This window comes from Corythoichthys intestinalis, chromosome 19, assembly GCF_030265065.1.
Source record: "Corythoichthys intestinalis isolate RoL2023-P3 chromosome 19, ASM3026506v1, whole genome shotgun sequence".
In the NCBI taxonomy this organism is placed as follows: domain Eukaryota; kingdom Metazoa; phylum Chordata; class Actinopteri; order Syngnathiformes; family Syngnathidae; genus Corythoichthys; species Corythoichthys intestinalis.
The window spans coordinates 24509354-24524890 of NC_080413.1; the positions used below are offsets into that span (position 1 = coordinate 24509354).

The window sequence follows — 15537 nt, forward strand, 5'->3', positions numbered from 1 at the left end:
GGAAAGCCAATACAGTGGTATGAAAAAGTATCTGAACCTTTTGGAATTTCTCACATTTCTGCATAAAATCACCATAAAATGTGATCTGATCTAAAGCTACCCAAACATTTTTCGGTTTTCATATTTTAATGAGGATAGCATGCAAACAATGACAGAAGGGGGAAACAGCGGTAAAAGAACCATCACATTTATAATTTTGTGGCCCTCCCTTTGGGAGCAACAATTTCAATAAGACACTTCCTGTAGCTTCAGATCAGTCACGCCCATCGATCAGGACTAATCTTGGTCCATTCTTCTCTACAAAACTGTTGTAGTTCAGTCAGATTCATGGGATGTCTGGCATGAATCGTTGTCTTTAGGTCATGCCACAGCATCTCAATGGGGTTCAAGTCTTGACTTTGATCATTGTCTTGTTGCAGCATCCATCCTCTTTTTTTTTTTTTTTTTTTTTTTTTTAGCTTCAACTGTCTGACAGACGGCCTCACGTTAAACATCCGGATAAACTTTGAATTCATTCTTCCATTAATGATTGCAAGTTGTCCAGGCCCTGAGGTAGCATAACAGCCCAAAATCATGACGCTCCCTCCACCATGCTTCACGGTGGGGATGAGGTGTTAATGTTGGTGAGCTGTTCCATTTTTTTCTCCACACATGATGTTGTGTGCTACTCCCAAACAATTCAATTTTGGTTTCATCAGTCCACAAAACATTTTGCCAAAACATCTGTGGAGTGTCCAATTGCCTTTTTGCAAATATTAAACTAGCAACAATGTTTTTTTTTTTTTAGACAGCTGTGGCTTCCTTCGTGGAGTCCTCCTATGAACACCATTCTTGGCCATAGTTTTACATACAGTGGGGAGAACAAGTATTTGATACACTGCCAATGGGTTTTCCCATTGGCACTGTATAGTTGATGTGTGCACAGAGATATTGGACTGTGCCAGTGATTTCTGTAAGTCTTTAGCAGACACTCTAGAGTTCTTTTTTTACCTCTCTGAGTTTTCTGCGCTCAACACTTGGCGTCATCTTTGGTGGACAGCCACTCCTTGGGAGAGAAGCAACAGTGCCAAACTCACTCCATTTGTAGACAACTTCTCTGACTGTCGATTGATGGACATCCAGCCTTTTAGAGATGGTTTTGTATCATTTCCCAGCTTTATACAAATCAACAATCCATGATCGAAGGTCTTCAGACAGCTCTTTTGACCGAGCCGTGATGCACATCAGACAATGTTTCTCATCAAGACAATTATTACCAGGTGTGTGTTTTATAGTGGGCAGGACAGCTTTAAACCACTCATCAGTGATTGGGCACACACCTGATTTAAATTGTTTGGTAAAAATTGGTTTCAATTACTCTTTAAGTCTCCTTAGGCAGAGGGTTCACTTACTTATTTTCCCCCTTCTGTTATTGTTTGCATGCTATCAAACATTAAAATATGAAAACTTATAAATGTTTGGGGTGGTTTTAGTTAAAGCAGACACTGTTTTTTCATCTGTGTAATTTTGACAAAGATCAGATCATGTTTGATGGTGATTTTATGCAGAAATGTGAGAAATTCCAAAAGGTTCAGATACTTTTTCATACCAATGTAAGCTTTCTTACATTTTTTCAATTGACATTAATGACAGAGAAAAACCTTTGTTGTTACCCTCGAAATCTAAATTTGTATGTTTGTTGGATCACATATGTTTATATTTTGTGATATGGATTTATTACCTTATAGGTGCTCCCTTAGCCTGGGCAGGTTTCAGCAGAACAGTAATGGTTGTTGCAGTTTCATTCAGAAAAGCCTCTGATCCATCATACTCTTCTATAGTTGGGGCTAAAGACAGATGGCACATTTACATAACAGTGATATAAAACTAGTACTTTCTGTTTTATGATACTGATACCGAGATTATAAATGGATCAATAAATGTAATACGTACCAGATATATTAGTAGTCACATTCAGAGTGGTTGCAGGGCCAAATCCCTTGGAGGTGGATGCTCGGATGGAGAGCTGGTAAGTGACTCCAGGGTGCAGCTGTGAGAAGAGGTGATGGGTGGCGTTGGAGGGTAGAGACACCATGAGTCCAGGCCGCTGCAGGGGCACCGATGGATCGAAAGAACGCAGACCACTGTAGCTGATCTGAGGCGGGTAAGAGAGAGCAACACGCAATCCCATTAAGCTGCAGAAATACATCTTTTTAATAAATAGTTATTTTTTGCTGATAGCTACCTCATATTGTATGATTATTCCATTTGGTTCAGATGGTTCCTTCCAATAAAGAAGAATTCTATCTTCAAATGGTGTGGCTCTCACAGACTGAGTGGGTACTGGACCTGGAACTGTGAAGGCAAAGACAAAAAAAATGTTCAAATTGTGCTTACTAAATAGATATCATATCGAAAATGACTTTCAAGAATTGTATGCAGTATTTGGTTTAGCCAATATCTGTCCTTCAAAGTAAAATTCACTTAATATACAGCGTGTATATGATCAGATTTCTACATAATTGTGCTTACTCTTTCAAGGACCAAAATGTTCACTTTATACTGTTCCTAAAGGTAAAATGTGGTGGTGTGCACATAATAATTTTTATCTATACTTTTGTTATTCATGGTTATTCAATTGAATTTAGTAGGTCTAAAGATTTATACGCATTGAACCCCTATTTTTAGTATAAGGACTAATAAAATAATTGTGGACTTATTGTTGCCTTTAGCTTAGGAGCTAACCAGAAGAGGGAATTTGCACTCTTTTGGTCATAGCCTTCAGCCTGTGCTTCTTAAGTAAGTAAGTGTACCACCGAATAAAACTTCATAGTATCATTACTAATTTACAGACATTTCATGAGACAAATATGTCAATCAACCAAAAAGCATCTCACCGTCTTCATCAGTTTGGATGATTGTTTCATCACTCTCTTTACGTCCCTCTGGATTGGTCAAAATCATCTTCAGACTGACGTTAGTGTAAGGTGGCAGATTTCCTACAATATGGCGAGGTGCTGCAAAAAAGGAAAAAAAAAACTTTGTGAGAGCATGCTGGTGTTGGTCTATCAATGTAGTTCATGTACAGATTTTAAAGTCACTTGTAGTGTCGTAAAATTCGCCTAACTTCCAATTCCAATTCCACTGTCTCTACATGTAGCCTGCGACAAGCTGGCTAAACTTTCGTCCGCCCTTCACCCAATCAGCTGAGATATGCCTGTGATCTCCAGGTAATTGAACAATAGCGAAAGAAATAAGAACTTTTTCCAATGCTGAACATGACTTGGATTCCTATTGAACAATAATACATCATCTTAAAAATTGGAAAGCTTGAGGTGTTAGGGATAATGCTGAGAGTAGACATGTGCCAAATACCGGTTTCAAGGTATACCTTTGTATGAAAAAGTCAAGGTTTCAAAACCGCAAAAATTTTCCGTCATTTTCAGTCCCTACGCTATTAGCTATTTTTTATGTCCCAAAAAATGCAGGGAGAAATCCTTCGCTTGCAGCTGCAAGGCTCAACCCTCCCCCACCAGTTGTTGCTTAATGTGAGTGAGTCAGCTGTGCTACACGATGGCTGGAGGAGGTGAAACTCCTGAACACCCCGCCCCCTTCGAAAAAAACGAAATCGCTGGTATGGCAATACTTCGGCTACAGAAAAGTTACAGAAGGAGGGTGGCTACCGAGGAGGCAATACCTCCAATATGATTTCCCGTTCATACAAAATTAAAGGTTAGTAAACACTGTCATGAACGTTTCCCACCAGCTAAGAGAGTTAACTCCAGTGTGTTTAGTGTGTCTAGCAGTGGGAAAACGTGGTGTTTTTGTTCTCTCTGGCAACTGTTTGCGTTGAGAAAGAGAGTGTGTATAATGTAAACATGATATGAGTCTTAGATTAATTGCAATACCGTGACATTTTGGCTTAAGGTTCTCATACCGTCAGAATCTTTTACCAGCACATGCCTAGTTAAGAGATATTAATGTCACTTTGTGTATGTACCTTTCGGGTCCATGTCCAGACAGTCAGCCTTGCTGTGATTGTTAGCAGTCATATAGTAGTAGCAGATGGTAACGTTGAAGGTATGACAGCGGGTAATGTTGTAACCCAATGATTCCCAGTCCACCGCTATCAGTCGGGACCTGGTCTCGGCAATCTTCAGTCTCTTAGGAGTGCGCATTGGCTCTGTTGAGAGAAATGTTCATCAAGTAAGAAAAAAAGATATTTTCTGCTTTTTACTTTATATTATTGGATTATTAAACTTCAGCTGTTACAACTGAGGCGAACACAGTATGTATTAGGGGTGTGACAAAATATCGAAATGGTGATATATAATGATACTTTGTATCCCAAAAGGTTATCGATATGCTCCTGCCAAGAACTGATATATCGTTTTAAAAGGGTGTCAATGTTTAAAAATAAATAAATAAATAAATAAGGAACTAGTTGTTACGAAAATCTTCAACCATAATAGTGTCTCTTAACTCTATAGCTGCCATTGACAGCACGAGACACCCAATCCATTTACACTGGGAGGGGTGAATGAACGTCCGTTCATTTGAAACCAGAGCATTTGCAGCCAGTTTTTCCAATTTTTGGGGCGTTTAAAGGTCACTTTCTGTTCATTTTAAGGCATTTAAATAGACTAGGTTCATACCGCAGGTCTTAATGCAACATTCCGCTTTTTTGTCACGTTTTTTTTTTTTTTTTTTTTTTTTTTTTTTTTTTTGGCGTGCCCGTTCAAACTGCCTTCTTCCATTGAGCCCATTCAAGTATCACGCATGCGCACTAATTCACAGTCCGAGATGTGCTATGCAAACTGACCTGCATGCGCAGGAGCATCAACACAAATGCTGGCTCAACATCATTCTAATTTCTAGGGAGATCATATTTTGATTTCCAAAAAGAGGACACAAATAACAGACATAAATAATTCCCGTTTAGTCCTATATTCAAAGTTTATATGGATTCATAGCATGCACGCACTGTGCGTGCAAGACGCACACATACTGTATATGGACAGTTTGCCGTGTAAGTAATCTTGAAATACTGCTCATTTGAAGCACTGAAAGAGAACCGAGAAATGTAAAGGCCGAGCATTTTAAGGCCTTCCCCCATTTTATTTTTTTATGAATCGTCAAGCTCACCTCTTCCCTAAATGCCACATTCAAGCTAGGCGCTAATGCTAATGCACAGCTCCATCGCTAGCGTGCGCCCAGTCTCTCTGGCTCTTTGCTGATTTGGGGGACTCTACAGTTCAGACCACAGCCACATTCTGTAAAAATGTGGCCTAGATCGGATTTGAAATGGTCCACTTTTATGTGACCTGTCCCATTCAGACTGTCAAGTTAATGCCTGACTTGAGTCGGAAAAACACGAAAAATTCGGATTTGTGCATTAAGAACGGCGGTATGAACCTAGCCATAATCATTTTCTGTGGAGTTTGTGTCACTACTTAATCATTTGGGAAGATTCCCGGGTCATTTCTTGTTCTGTAATTTAAAATTAACAGCAAATGACCTGAAATGCCCCCAAATGAAACTCATTCATTGCCATTGACTGCCATAGACGTCCAATCCAGTTCATTCGCTGCCATCCCTCCCACTTCAAACAGATCGGACGTCTACTAGTGATAAACTCATTCTAAATTGTTTTTCTGTTTATTTATTAGTTGTTTTGTACAATATCCTAGAATGATTTCCTGACCAATGTATCGGTAATCGCTGTATCGCCATATCGTAACGTCGTTATCGTGAGCTTTGTTTCGCAAATCGTATCGTGAGGTACCCAATCCTAGTATTCTTACAGTAAACTAACATGTGTTTCCCTATTAAGTGCCTAGCTGCAATACTTATCAATCAACCTCTAAGGACCTGCCGTCCTGTTACAAGCGCATCAGACCTCCTCTTTATTTAAGAGGCACAGCTACTACTCACTCAGCAGTTATCCTTTTCAGCAAGGGTTAAAACACGATTTATAGCTGTGCGGACTGGCAGTTCCTGACATTAATTAAATTACACTGGTGAAAACAGATTCTGGAAAACATTTGTGTTTTTCGAGAGTATTGCTCTGTGCATTGTAATTGACGAAAATCATAACATGTCATTTGTTTTTTTTCCTTGTTGTCAGATCGTAACCAATGTGCATCCCTATCTGTTAAAAGGTTTAAAAAAACAAACCTCCTGTTAAATGGAGAAATAAGTTTTCTCCATCCCTTCAATTCATGTCGTCCGTTCTTAGAGGAGACAGCACAAGGACAAAAACTTGTCGTTTTCGTTGACAAGCCATTATCTGTCTGTCGCTCACCAGACAAACAAGATGCATCGTTGACATGCTGTTATTTCCCATAAATATGTGCTTGGATGTGTGTCTCATCGCGCCTGGAGCCATAACTCTGGTTAATCTTGCTCAAAGTGTGTCCCACAGGTTTGGGGCGATCTTAGGTTGACCTAAGATTAGGGTCCTATTGTTTATGGCTTTGTATTGGAATGGTCTCCGTGACATTATTGTAAATCAATGTAATCTCTTCTGAATTGTGCGTATTACATACAAACCCGTCGCGACGCTGATAAGAATGCATTGTCAAGGGCAAGACTCCCTTTCTCTCGTGTAGACAGACACAGCAACTATGGTTTGACATTTAGATTTAAATGACTCGCTAATAGAAACACATAAAGACGTGATAGAAAACAAAAAGGTAATAAAAAAGATGGACATGAAGGAAAGAAGACATCTCAGCAGGTAATTTTAGACTGTGGAAACATCATTGCCGGTGCATGTGAAAAGCTGTTTATGGATAGATGACATTTAAATAGTTGACTCTCCTTTGTACCGTGCCTGTCCGTCACTCTTCCTCCATTTCTTGGCTTCCTTTGTCCAAATCGATAAAAAACAAATAATGCAGCATTCACTCGTGCTTATTATTTTTTTTTAGAGATTCAAACTTTTTCTTGATTGCTCTTTCTTTTGTTCTTCTTGTTTTTCCTTGGGTTCCCTAACAATGTCCCAGTAGATGTTAATGGTTGCCGTTTGTCGTGTATGTTTATTTCACTTTTCCTTTATGTTGCCTCAAACCATTTACAGTCCACTGGCATCCCAAATAAATGCGTGTGCCACGTTTATAGTTTAGTACAGTTAAAAGTAAAAATAAAACATAGCACATTCGGGCCTGATTGGACTGTTTGTGATGTATTGAAGGTCAAAGTTGCCAAACGAAAATACTGCCCGTTTTATGTGATACATTCATTATCTAGTATTTTGTGAGTTTTAACGGCTGAGATGCCATGAAAGGCTTCTAAAATAAAATGTCTTTTACAAATTGCACACCCACACACAGAGAGAAGCACAGCAGTTTCAGATATATGATGTTTTTGCTGTCATTTTACCACTGGTTTGTGCAGTACTTGGTTCATGTTGGGTTCACACTTGAGCTGATGTGTATCCAAAAGTTGATTTGAACCCCTTTCCAAAATGGTGTTGTTTGGTTTGTTTGGGACGCACCAACAGTTTAGATCGGAGTGTCAAACTTGGGTTCTTTCTAACTGAATTGCTGCTTATTTTCTATGGCATAATGAAGCTCATCCATGAATATTTACTCAAAGGAAGAAAAGAACCAAGTCATTTAAGAGAGAAAATTAAACCGAGGCAAGAGGGAGCAAAGGAAAGATAAAGGGATCATCGGAACGGGAAAGGGGGGGGAAGAGGAAAGTAAGACAACAGGAGGAGGAACGCGGAGAGACGATAACTCATCTGGAACGGGGCCAAAGTCATACGGGACCTGGTCCAATGGTAAACCACAGAGGCTGCCTTGTCCCTTTCCCCTCCTCCGGTAAACAGACAAACGGTTGGATTCATGTTGGAACTAAAAGGCTTTGTTCTCCACAGTTGGGAGCTTTGAAAAACAACAACAATACCAATAAACACCCAACAATTAACACTAAGGATGGCGGGCGTCATATCAGCCAAACCCAGAGGTTGGTATTAAACAACCCAAAACAAAGCCGGTGGAATGAAACTAAATGAAATGGAAGTACACTAAGGGTAGAAAAAAAAAATCTCAACAGAAACCACAGGGAGAAAGGATGCATGTAGCCAGAGGCCCATTGAATAAAAATGCTTTTGAAGAAAAACGGGAGCGAGGATAAGAGTGGGAGGGAGTACGGAAGGTTGACTTAAGATGCAGCCAAATCCAAGTTAATCTGTCCAATTAGTTCTTGGTAATCCTTCCACTGTCACGAGGAAGAAACAAAAGTTATTCATTTCGTTTTAGGTCCTCTCGCCGAAACATTTCAGTTTCAGTGGGCCTTAAAGATGCTGATTTGCACTCACAAGCTTCCCTCTACATCTGCCTCGGCACAGGTTAATTATATTTTCCGTAATTAGGACATTCTTCAGGAGTTCAACACATAGTGGAATGACTCATCTGAAATCAAAACGCAAGTAAGTAAAAATAAAATGCTCTTTCATCAATTAGAAACCACTTAGTTGATCTTGTTTTCTGATAAAACAGCACAATGTCACGGATCAGGACAGTTTTAATTCTCCACCAATCCACCAGTTTTCTCACGCTTATCCGGTCGGGTCGCGGGGTCAGCAGCTTCAGGGAAGCCGAGACTTCCCTCTCCCCAGCCACATCATCCAGCTCTTTTTGGGGGATCCCAAGGCGTTCCCACCAGGCGGTGCACATAGTCTCTCCTGTGTGTCCTGGGTCGGCCCCGTGGCCTCCTCCCAGTGTGACGTGCCTGGAGCACCTCACCAGGGAGGAGCCCCCCCCGGATGATGGAGCTTCTCACCTTATCTCTAAGGCAGAGCCCGGACACCCTATGGAGGAAACTCATTTCAGCTGCTTGTATCGGGGATCTTGTTCTTTCATTCATGAACCACAACTTGCGAGCATAGGTGAGTGTAGGAACATACATCGACCAGTAAAGAGAGAGCTTTGCCTTTCGGCTCAGCTCCATTTTCACCACGAAGATACCAATGCATAGTCTGCATCATTGCAGATGCAGCGCTGATCCACCTGTCAATCTCCCACTCCCTTTTTCAGTCACTCGTGGACAAGACCCCGAGATACTCCTGCACTTGGGGAAGGACCTCATCTCTGACCCGGAGAGGGTACTCCACCCTTTCCTGAGTGAGGACCATGGTCTCAGATTTAGAGATGCTGATCACCTGCTACCCACCAGCTGACTCTGGAGTCCCTCAGGCCTAAAAGGCGCAAAAGGTCTCCTTCAGCTTGATGACATCCCTCAACACTGGTGTCTACCAGCAGGTTCTAGGATTGCCGCCACGACCGGCACCGACCACCTTGCGTCCGGAGCTCTGGTCGGCCACCTCAGCAATAGAGGTGTGAAACATAGTCCATTTGAACTCAATGTCCCCCCCAATCAGTGGGAGTTGAAACTCCTCTGGACAGGGGACTCTGCCAGGCGTTCCCAGCAAACCGTATCTAAACGTTTGGGTCTGCCGAGCAGGACCGGCATCTTCCCCCGCCATTGGAGCCAACTCACCACTAGGTGGTGATCGGTTGACAGCTCACCTCTCTTCACCAGAGTGTCCAAGACATGTGACCGCAAGTCCGATGACACGACTACAAGGTCAATCATCGAACTGCGGCTTAGTGTGTCCTGGTGCCAAGTGCACAATGGACAGACACCCTTATACTTGAACATGGTCTTCATTATTGACAATCCGCGACAGGTGCAGAAGTCCAACAATTGAACACCGCTCGGGTTCAGATTGGGGGGGGGGCAGTTCTTCCCAATCACACCCCTCCAGGTCTCACAGTCATTGCCCACGTGAACATTGAAGTCCCACAGCAGAACGAGAGAGTCCCCAGATGGAGCACTAGCAGTTTCAGTTCAGTTTTAATTCTGCTGGCAGAAAATGGCTTGAATGTACGAGCGTATTCAGTGGGTGTAGTGAAAATCTTACTCATACTTTTTCAAGCGCCTTACATTCAAAGAACCCCTTTGTGTGGTCTGTATATGTGTTGGTGTGAAGAGATATGAGACTTTTGCACTTCCGTTTTTCCATTAATCCACGTGATGCTGAGCTTGTGCATCAATAGCAGAAATACTGTGACTCCCTGCAATTTTTCTCTATGTGTCCGTGTGTGTGTGCGTCAATACATCCTAACATGAGTATGTGTTCGTGCGTATGTGTGTGTTTGGAAAAAAAAAAAGTGTACAGACCAATTTTGGAGGTTCAGGCTTTTGGATTAAAAGCTACTTCATCAGCCACAAACTCTTCACTCCGACTCTATTATTTTTCACTCTTCAGACAAGAGCAATAAATCACCACAGAGGGAAAATCGAGAAAAGTGGCAGACGAGGGAGAGTGCAAAAAAAGGGGCGAAGATAGAAAATGAAGGAAAGGTGGAGAGAAGATACAATAATTGCTGTCATCTCAACATCTGTGATGACTGTACGTTATTAACATAATTGGTATTGGATTCAGCTTTTTATATAGCATAGTATTTGATCTGTGTGTATTTTACACACATTTTCTTTTCAGGACTTGTGTTAAATATTCAGTAAACTACAGGTGGTGGGATCAGACAAACTTAACCAAACAGAGAAGGCGAAGGCATCATTACCATTTAAATAACATTTCTAGCGCGCTGCGTGGATCGGGAGGCATATGCACAGTTCTACATCAAGTGTGTGCATTTATGTGCACAAAAAAAAAATCTTACAGTATACCGTAATTCAGAAAGCATGCTGTTTAGCATTTGGAACATGCTACTTTGTTTCATGTTGGCTTTCAAGATGTTCCGTATCATGTGATGACTATTGTAGGTCAGGAATGGTTATGTGGATTTGGAAATATTTATACAGTCAACTTCAACTAATCATCAACTCATTCACGTTATTCCTTGTTGAGGATTGAACCACATGTAGTGGAACTTCAAAATATTGTTAAATTTTAACGCACTATAGTTTGTTACTAACCGTCTCAAACACAATGTGAGTTTATAACTATTTGTTTAAAACATGAATTGTCAGCAAAGACGATTGCTCTAAGACTGCAAGGGATGCTGAGCTTCCCTAAAAATGCCAAAAAATAAGCGACCAAATATATACTGTTGTGTTTACATGTCACTGACTAAATATGCGCAACAACGTGCTCAACTTTTGTTCAGAATTAGCTTCTTTGACTCGTTACAATGCGGTTTGCTTTTCAATCATTCACACAGTTTCACAGTCCTTTAAACAGTGTGGATGCTGTGCGTCGCCAAAGTTGAGAGTGCATTGTTCCACTACAGTGAAACGAGACGAGTTATTGGCTAAAGGCTGGGTTTATCCCGTCCATCGGACGCTGTGCGTCTATGGGGATCTATGGGCAATGGGCGAGGCTCGGCTGGCCGTACACTCTACTTCTCTGCATGATTGGATGATCAGCTCGAGGCTGAATCCCTTTTTGATTGACAGCGAAATGAGCATGTTAGTGATCTTGTATTAATATCCGCGGGGGGCATTTTTCCAATTTTCATTCTGTTGTTATAAGTTGAACCGGACTTTCATAATCATTTGAGCAATACTTGCTTTGTTTAAAACGACTAGCGAGCTTCTATTTTTGGCGTTTTTTTTCTCTTAAATCTACTTGTGTTAGTACACTTGACTTCTGACACTCTAGTTTCTTTCCCTACCAAACCGCTAAGCCCCTCCACAGTTACAAAGCACTCACAGGCGGACAAATTTTGAGCTTACCCTTATTAAAAGACCAGCATCCGCCACTCATTTTAGGTAGATAGACTCTACCATCAGTTGACAAAACGACTCCCACAGACTTTGCGCCACGCCTTTCCGTAGGGGGCTGACCCATAGAGCATTGAGGATTGGATTTCACTAGTCACTGTGAAAACTCAACACACACTGCGTTCTGACGCCGAATTTAGGTGGAAATAGGACAAAGGTTTTACTGCATCCAAGCAGGCAGGAGTGTCTCATGAGTGATTTGGTTGAGGATTTAAGGTAATTATTATATTTTTCGCACCATGCATGCACTTTGAAGCGTGAATACAATGAAATTAACGGAAAAAATTAGCCTAACTTTAGCTTGAAATATTTACATAAAACTGATGATAACTGCCTGTTTTTTTTTTTTTGCTCTTAACCAAGAGTCTAGACTGTTTTATGTTCATTTCTACAGAAATTCCACGATTTAAGCACTTATTTGCAAGAATTTTCAACTTAAAAAGCTTTTGGTTTAGTGTCGGCCGCCATGTTGGATTAAAGAATACCGTAACGTTGGCTTGAAATATTCACGTAAAATAAATAATAACTTCCCATTTTTTGCTTTTAACCAAGAATCTAGACTGTTTTACGTACATATCTACAGAAATTCCACAATTTAAGCACTTATTTTCAAGAATTTTCAACTTAAAAAGCTCTTTGTTTCGTGACGGCCGCCATTTTGGATTTTGTATCTCGACACAATAGCGGAATTCAACCTAAATAAGTTGTCATCGTATATAGAAAAATGTACATTTTGCTTTTGTTGAGTAAAATTAAGATGATTCTGCATGCTTTCCTCAAGTATGACGTTTCTGATGTGAAAATTGAGTGATTTATTAGCTGTTGAAACCTTGCACTAAATTTAAAAAAAAAAAAAAAAAAAAGGTGCTTTTTTTTTGGGCCAAATACTTATATCATATGTACAATATTGCTATTGATCCTGAAAATATAGGTGATTATCTCTGCATTTGGTGATTTTTGTGCATCTAAAATTTGAGAATTTTAAAGCAATTTTAAGTTTGGTTATATTTGTATTAAAAAAATAATCGGGATTTTATTAGCGAACGACTCATGGAGACTCTTATATGCCTAAGGGAGGTGTCTGTTGTGGTTTTAGGTTGCTAGCGGCTTTGGTTTTGAAAATATTTGAATTTAAAGTTTTTGAAAATAGCCCCCCTACGGACAACTGATAATGAAGTCTATGCTAGGAAATATGTTTTTAACAATTACAAGAAAATAATATATTTGCTTTTGAGAGCCCTATTTCACTTTATTAGTCACCTGCAGATGATCAAGGAATGGGCTATGATTAAAAAATGTAACTGGGAGGGAAAAAACTTTCAGATCTATGCAAGTAGGAACCCATATTTGAACTGAGGACCCCTTCATGCAGTTAAATACTGCACCTCTCAGCTATAATTCTTACCACAACCTCCACAAATGTCTTCCACTTAATGGACAAAGGGGTTCATTTCAAGTGAACCTATTACTCTGTTGTGTGCTGATGGAATGATATCCACACACTGAGTCGATTACAATGAGTTGCCATCGTTCATGCAAACCTGAGTGACAAGAAGATGATTAATTTTCACGCCGTTGCAAAGAAAAACTGTTCAATACACGAGTCGCACGGAAGAAGTCCCCTCACTCTCACAAAACATAAGCAATAACACACACGCACTCGCATGCGGTGCACACCCGCATGGAGGCACACGCACGCACACGCAAGCATCGGTGGCGGACATCAGTCAAGCCCTGCAGTTATGAATTTTCATCTCTTTTTCATTTTCCTTCACAAGTTTCATCACTCTCCCATCCCTCTCGGCGCGTGCGCGCCTTCACTCCTGTGTATTTTCATCATCTCCCATCATTGCCGCCTCATTCTGTTTCTCATTGCTTTTCTTCTAAGTCTCCTTCGCTCTGTCCCTCTCCCCCAGGCCAGCTGTGTTTTTATTTCACACGTTTATTTCTACAAATGTCAGACAGAGTTTCTGCCCTCTGTCTATTGATCCACCGAGAGAATAATATGAAATGAAGAAAGAGAAGAGAGTGACGACGTGAACAACAAAGCTGGAGCAAGTTTAGGATTGACACTATGAAGGTTCACCGAGTTATGATGCTCGATAGAAAGCGTAACAAAAAATGAAAAAAATATTTGTGATGTTTCCATTTTTGGATTAGAGAGGGCCATATAATCCATGTAATTTAGAACTAGTATGGTTTAATTTATTTAAAAGTTGTCTTAACTTCTTGACTATTACTCAAATTGTGAATTGTGATGAGTCTACTGAATTCTATTTTATTGCAGTATTTTTCTTCAGACAACAATTACTAACAAAGGAAAAAATGCTATTAGGAACCGAACTCCTGGATGTATTTTTTTATGTACGTTGCCTATAGATCAGGGAACCCCAACCATCAGGCCGGGGACCTGTCCGTGGCGCATTTGCTACCGGGCCGCAGAGAAATAATAAATAAATTGTTGACGACCGCAATCTGGCCTGTGCCTCTTGACATATGACTAATCCGAGTAGAGATTTGTGTACATCACCCTCTAGTAGTTGGACACCATTACTGGGGTGTTTGCATACCTATAGCACCCCAGCATAAATGTAAACAGTAACATTAGCTGCTGTTGGCTGTGTGCTGCGGGCGGCACACCTCAGGGGCTCTTCAGGTCGTTTGGTCCACTTAATTATAGGAAGTTGTCATTGAAATCATTGGAGCTAGCATCGTCGTCGTCTCCCGCTTATCCGAATCCGGGTCGCGGGAGCAGCAGCCTCAGCAAAGAGGCCCAGACAGCCCTCTCCCCAGCCACTTCCACCAGCTCATCTGGGAGAATCCCAAGGCGTTCCCAGGCTTGCCGAGAGATATAATCCCTCCAGCGTGTCCTGGGTCGGCCCCGGGGTCTCCTCCCAGTTGGACATGCCTGAAACACCTCCCGAGGGAGGCGTCCAGGGGGCATCCTAACCAGATGTCCAAACCACCTCAACTGGCTCCTCTCGACATGAAGGAGCAGCGGCTCTACTCAGAGTCCCTCCCGGATGACCGAGCTCCTCACCCTATCTCGAAGGCTGAGCCCGGCCACTCTCCGAAGGAAACTCATTTCAGCCGCTTGTAACCGCGATCTTGTTGTTTCGGTCATTACCCCAAGTTCATGGCCATAGGTGAGGGTAGGAACGTAGATTGACCGGTATATCAAGAGCTTCGCCCTCCGGCTCAGCTCCCTCTTCACCACGACAGACTGGTTAAGCGCCCGCAACACTGCTGACGCTGCCCCAATTCGCCTGTCAATCTCACGTTCCGACCTACCCTCACTCGTGAATAAGATCCCGAGATACTTAAACTCCTCCACCTGGGGCAGGAACTCACCCCCGACCTGGAGCGTGGAGATAGCATCTACTTTTTATTCAGATGTTATTTATTTATTTAAATTATTTATTTCAGATTTGTTCTCAGAAATAATAAACCCACATGTTAGCGAAGATGACTGAAATATAGACATTTTTGGATTGCTTTGTTACAGAGAAAAGGGAACCTGCTGAGCCAGAAGAGGAGCCTACAACCAAGTCCATTCTGCATAATATGTGGCTAAAAGCGAATGCACTGAGAGCATCATACCTCGTGGCGAACCTTATTGCTAAAGCCAAGAGACCATTCAGGATCAGAGAAGAAATCCTTATGCCTGCGATCAAGGATATTTTTCCATCAGGTTTTAGGAGAGGCCACAGTTAAAAAAGGTTGATTCAGTGTATGGTGAGTTTTCCCTGCACTTAATGTTCGTTTTTAGCCCCGTCGTGTTACTTTATACTTACTGTTATT

At 41.4% G+C, this 15537-nt stretch overlaps 1 protein-coding gene across 19 annotated transcripts in view; it reads right to left on the reverse strand.

The window, feature by feature from the left end:
* The window catches only part of ptprk (protein tyrosine phosphatase receptor type K), a 169177-nt gene that overhangs the window by 51291 nt on the left and 102349 nt on the right, over positions 1–15537 (reverse strand). For all 19 annotated transcript variants that reach the window (XM_057822731.1, XM_057822733.1, XM_057822732.1 and 16 more), the window contains 5 exons: positions 3980–4162; positions 2877–2996; positions 2225–2334; positions 1933–2134; positions 1721–1826 (listed from right to left, as the gene is read on the reverse strand). In XM_057822731.1, the coding sequence (XP_057678714.1) occupies positions 1721–1826; positions 1933–2134; positions 2225–2334; positions 2877–2996; positions 3980–4162 (721 nt within the window). The remainder of the gene's footprint in view (positions 1–1720; positions 1827–1932; positions 2135–2224; positions 2335–2876; positions 2997–3979; positions 4163–15537) is intronic.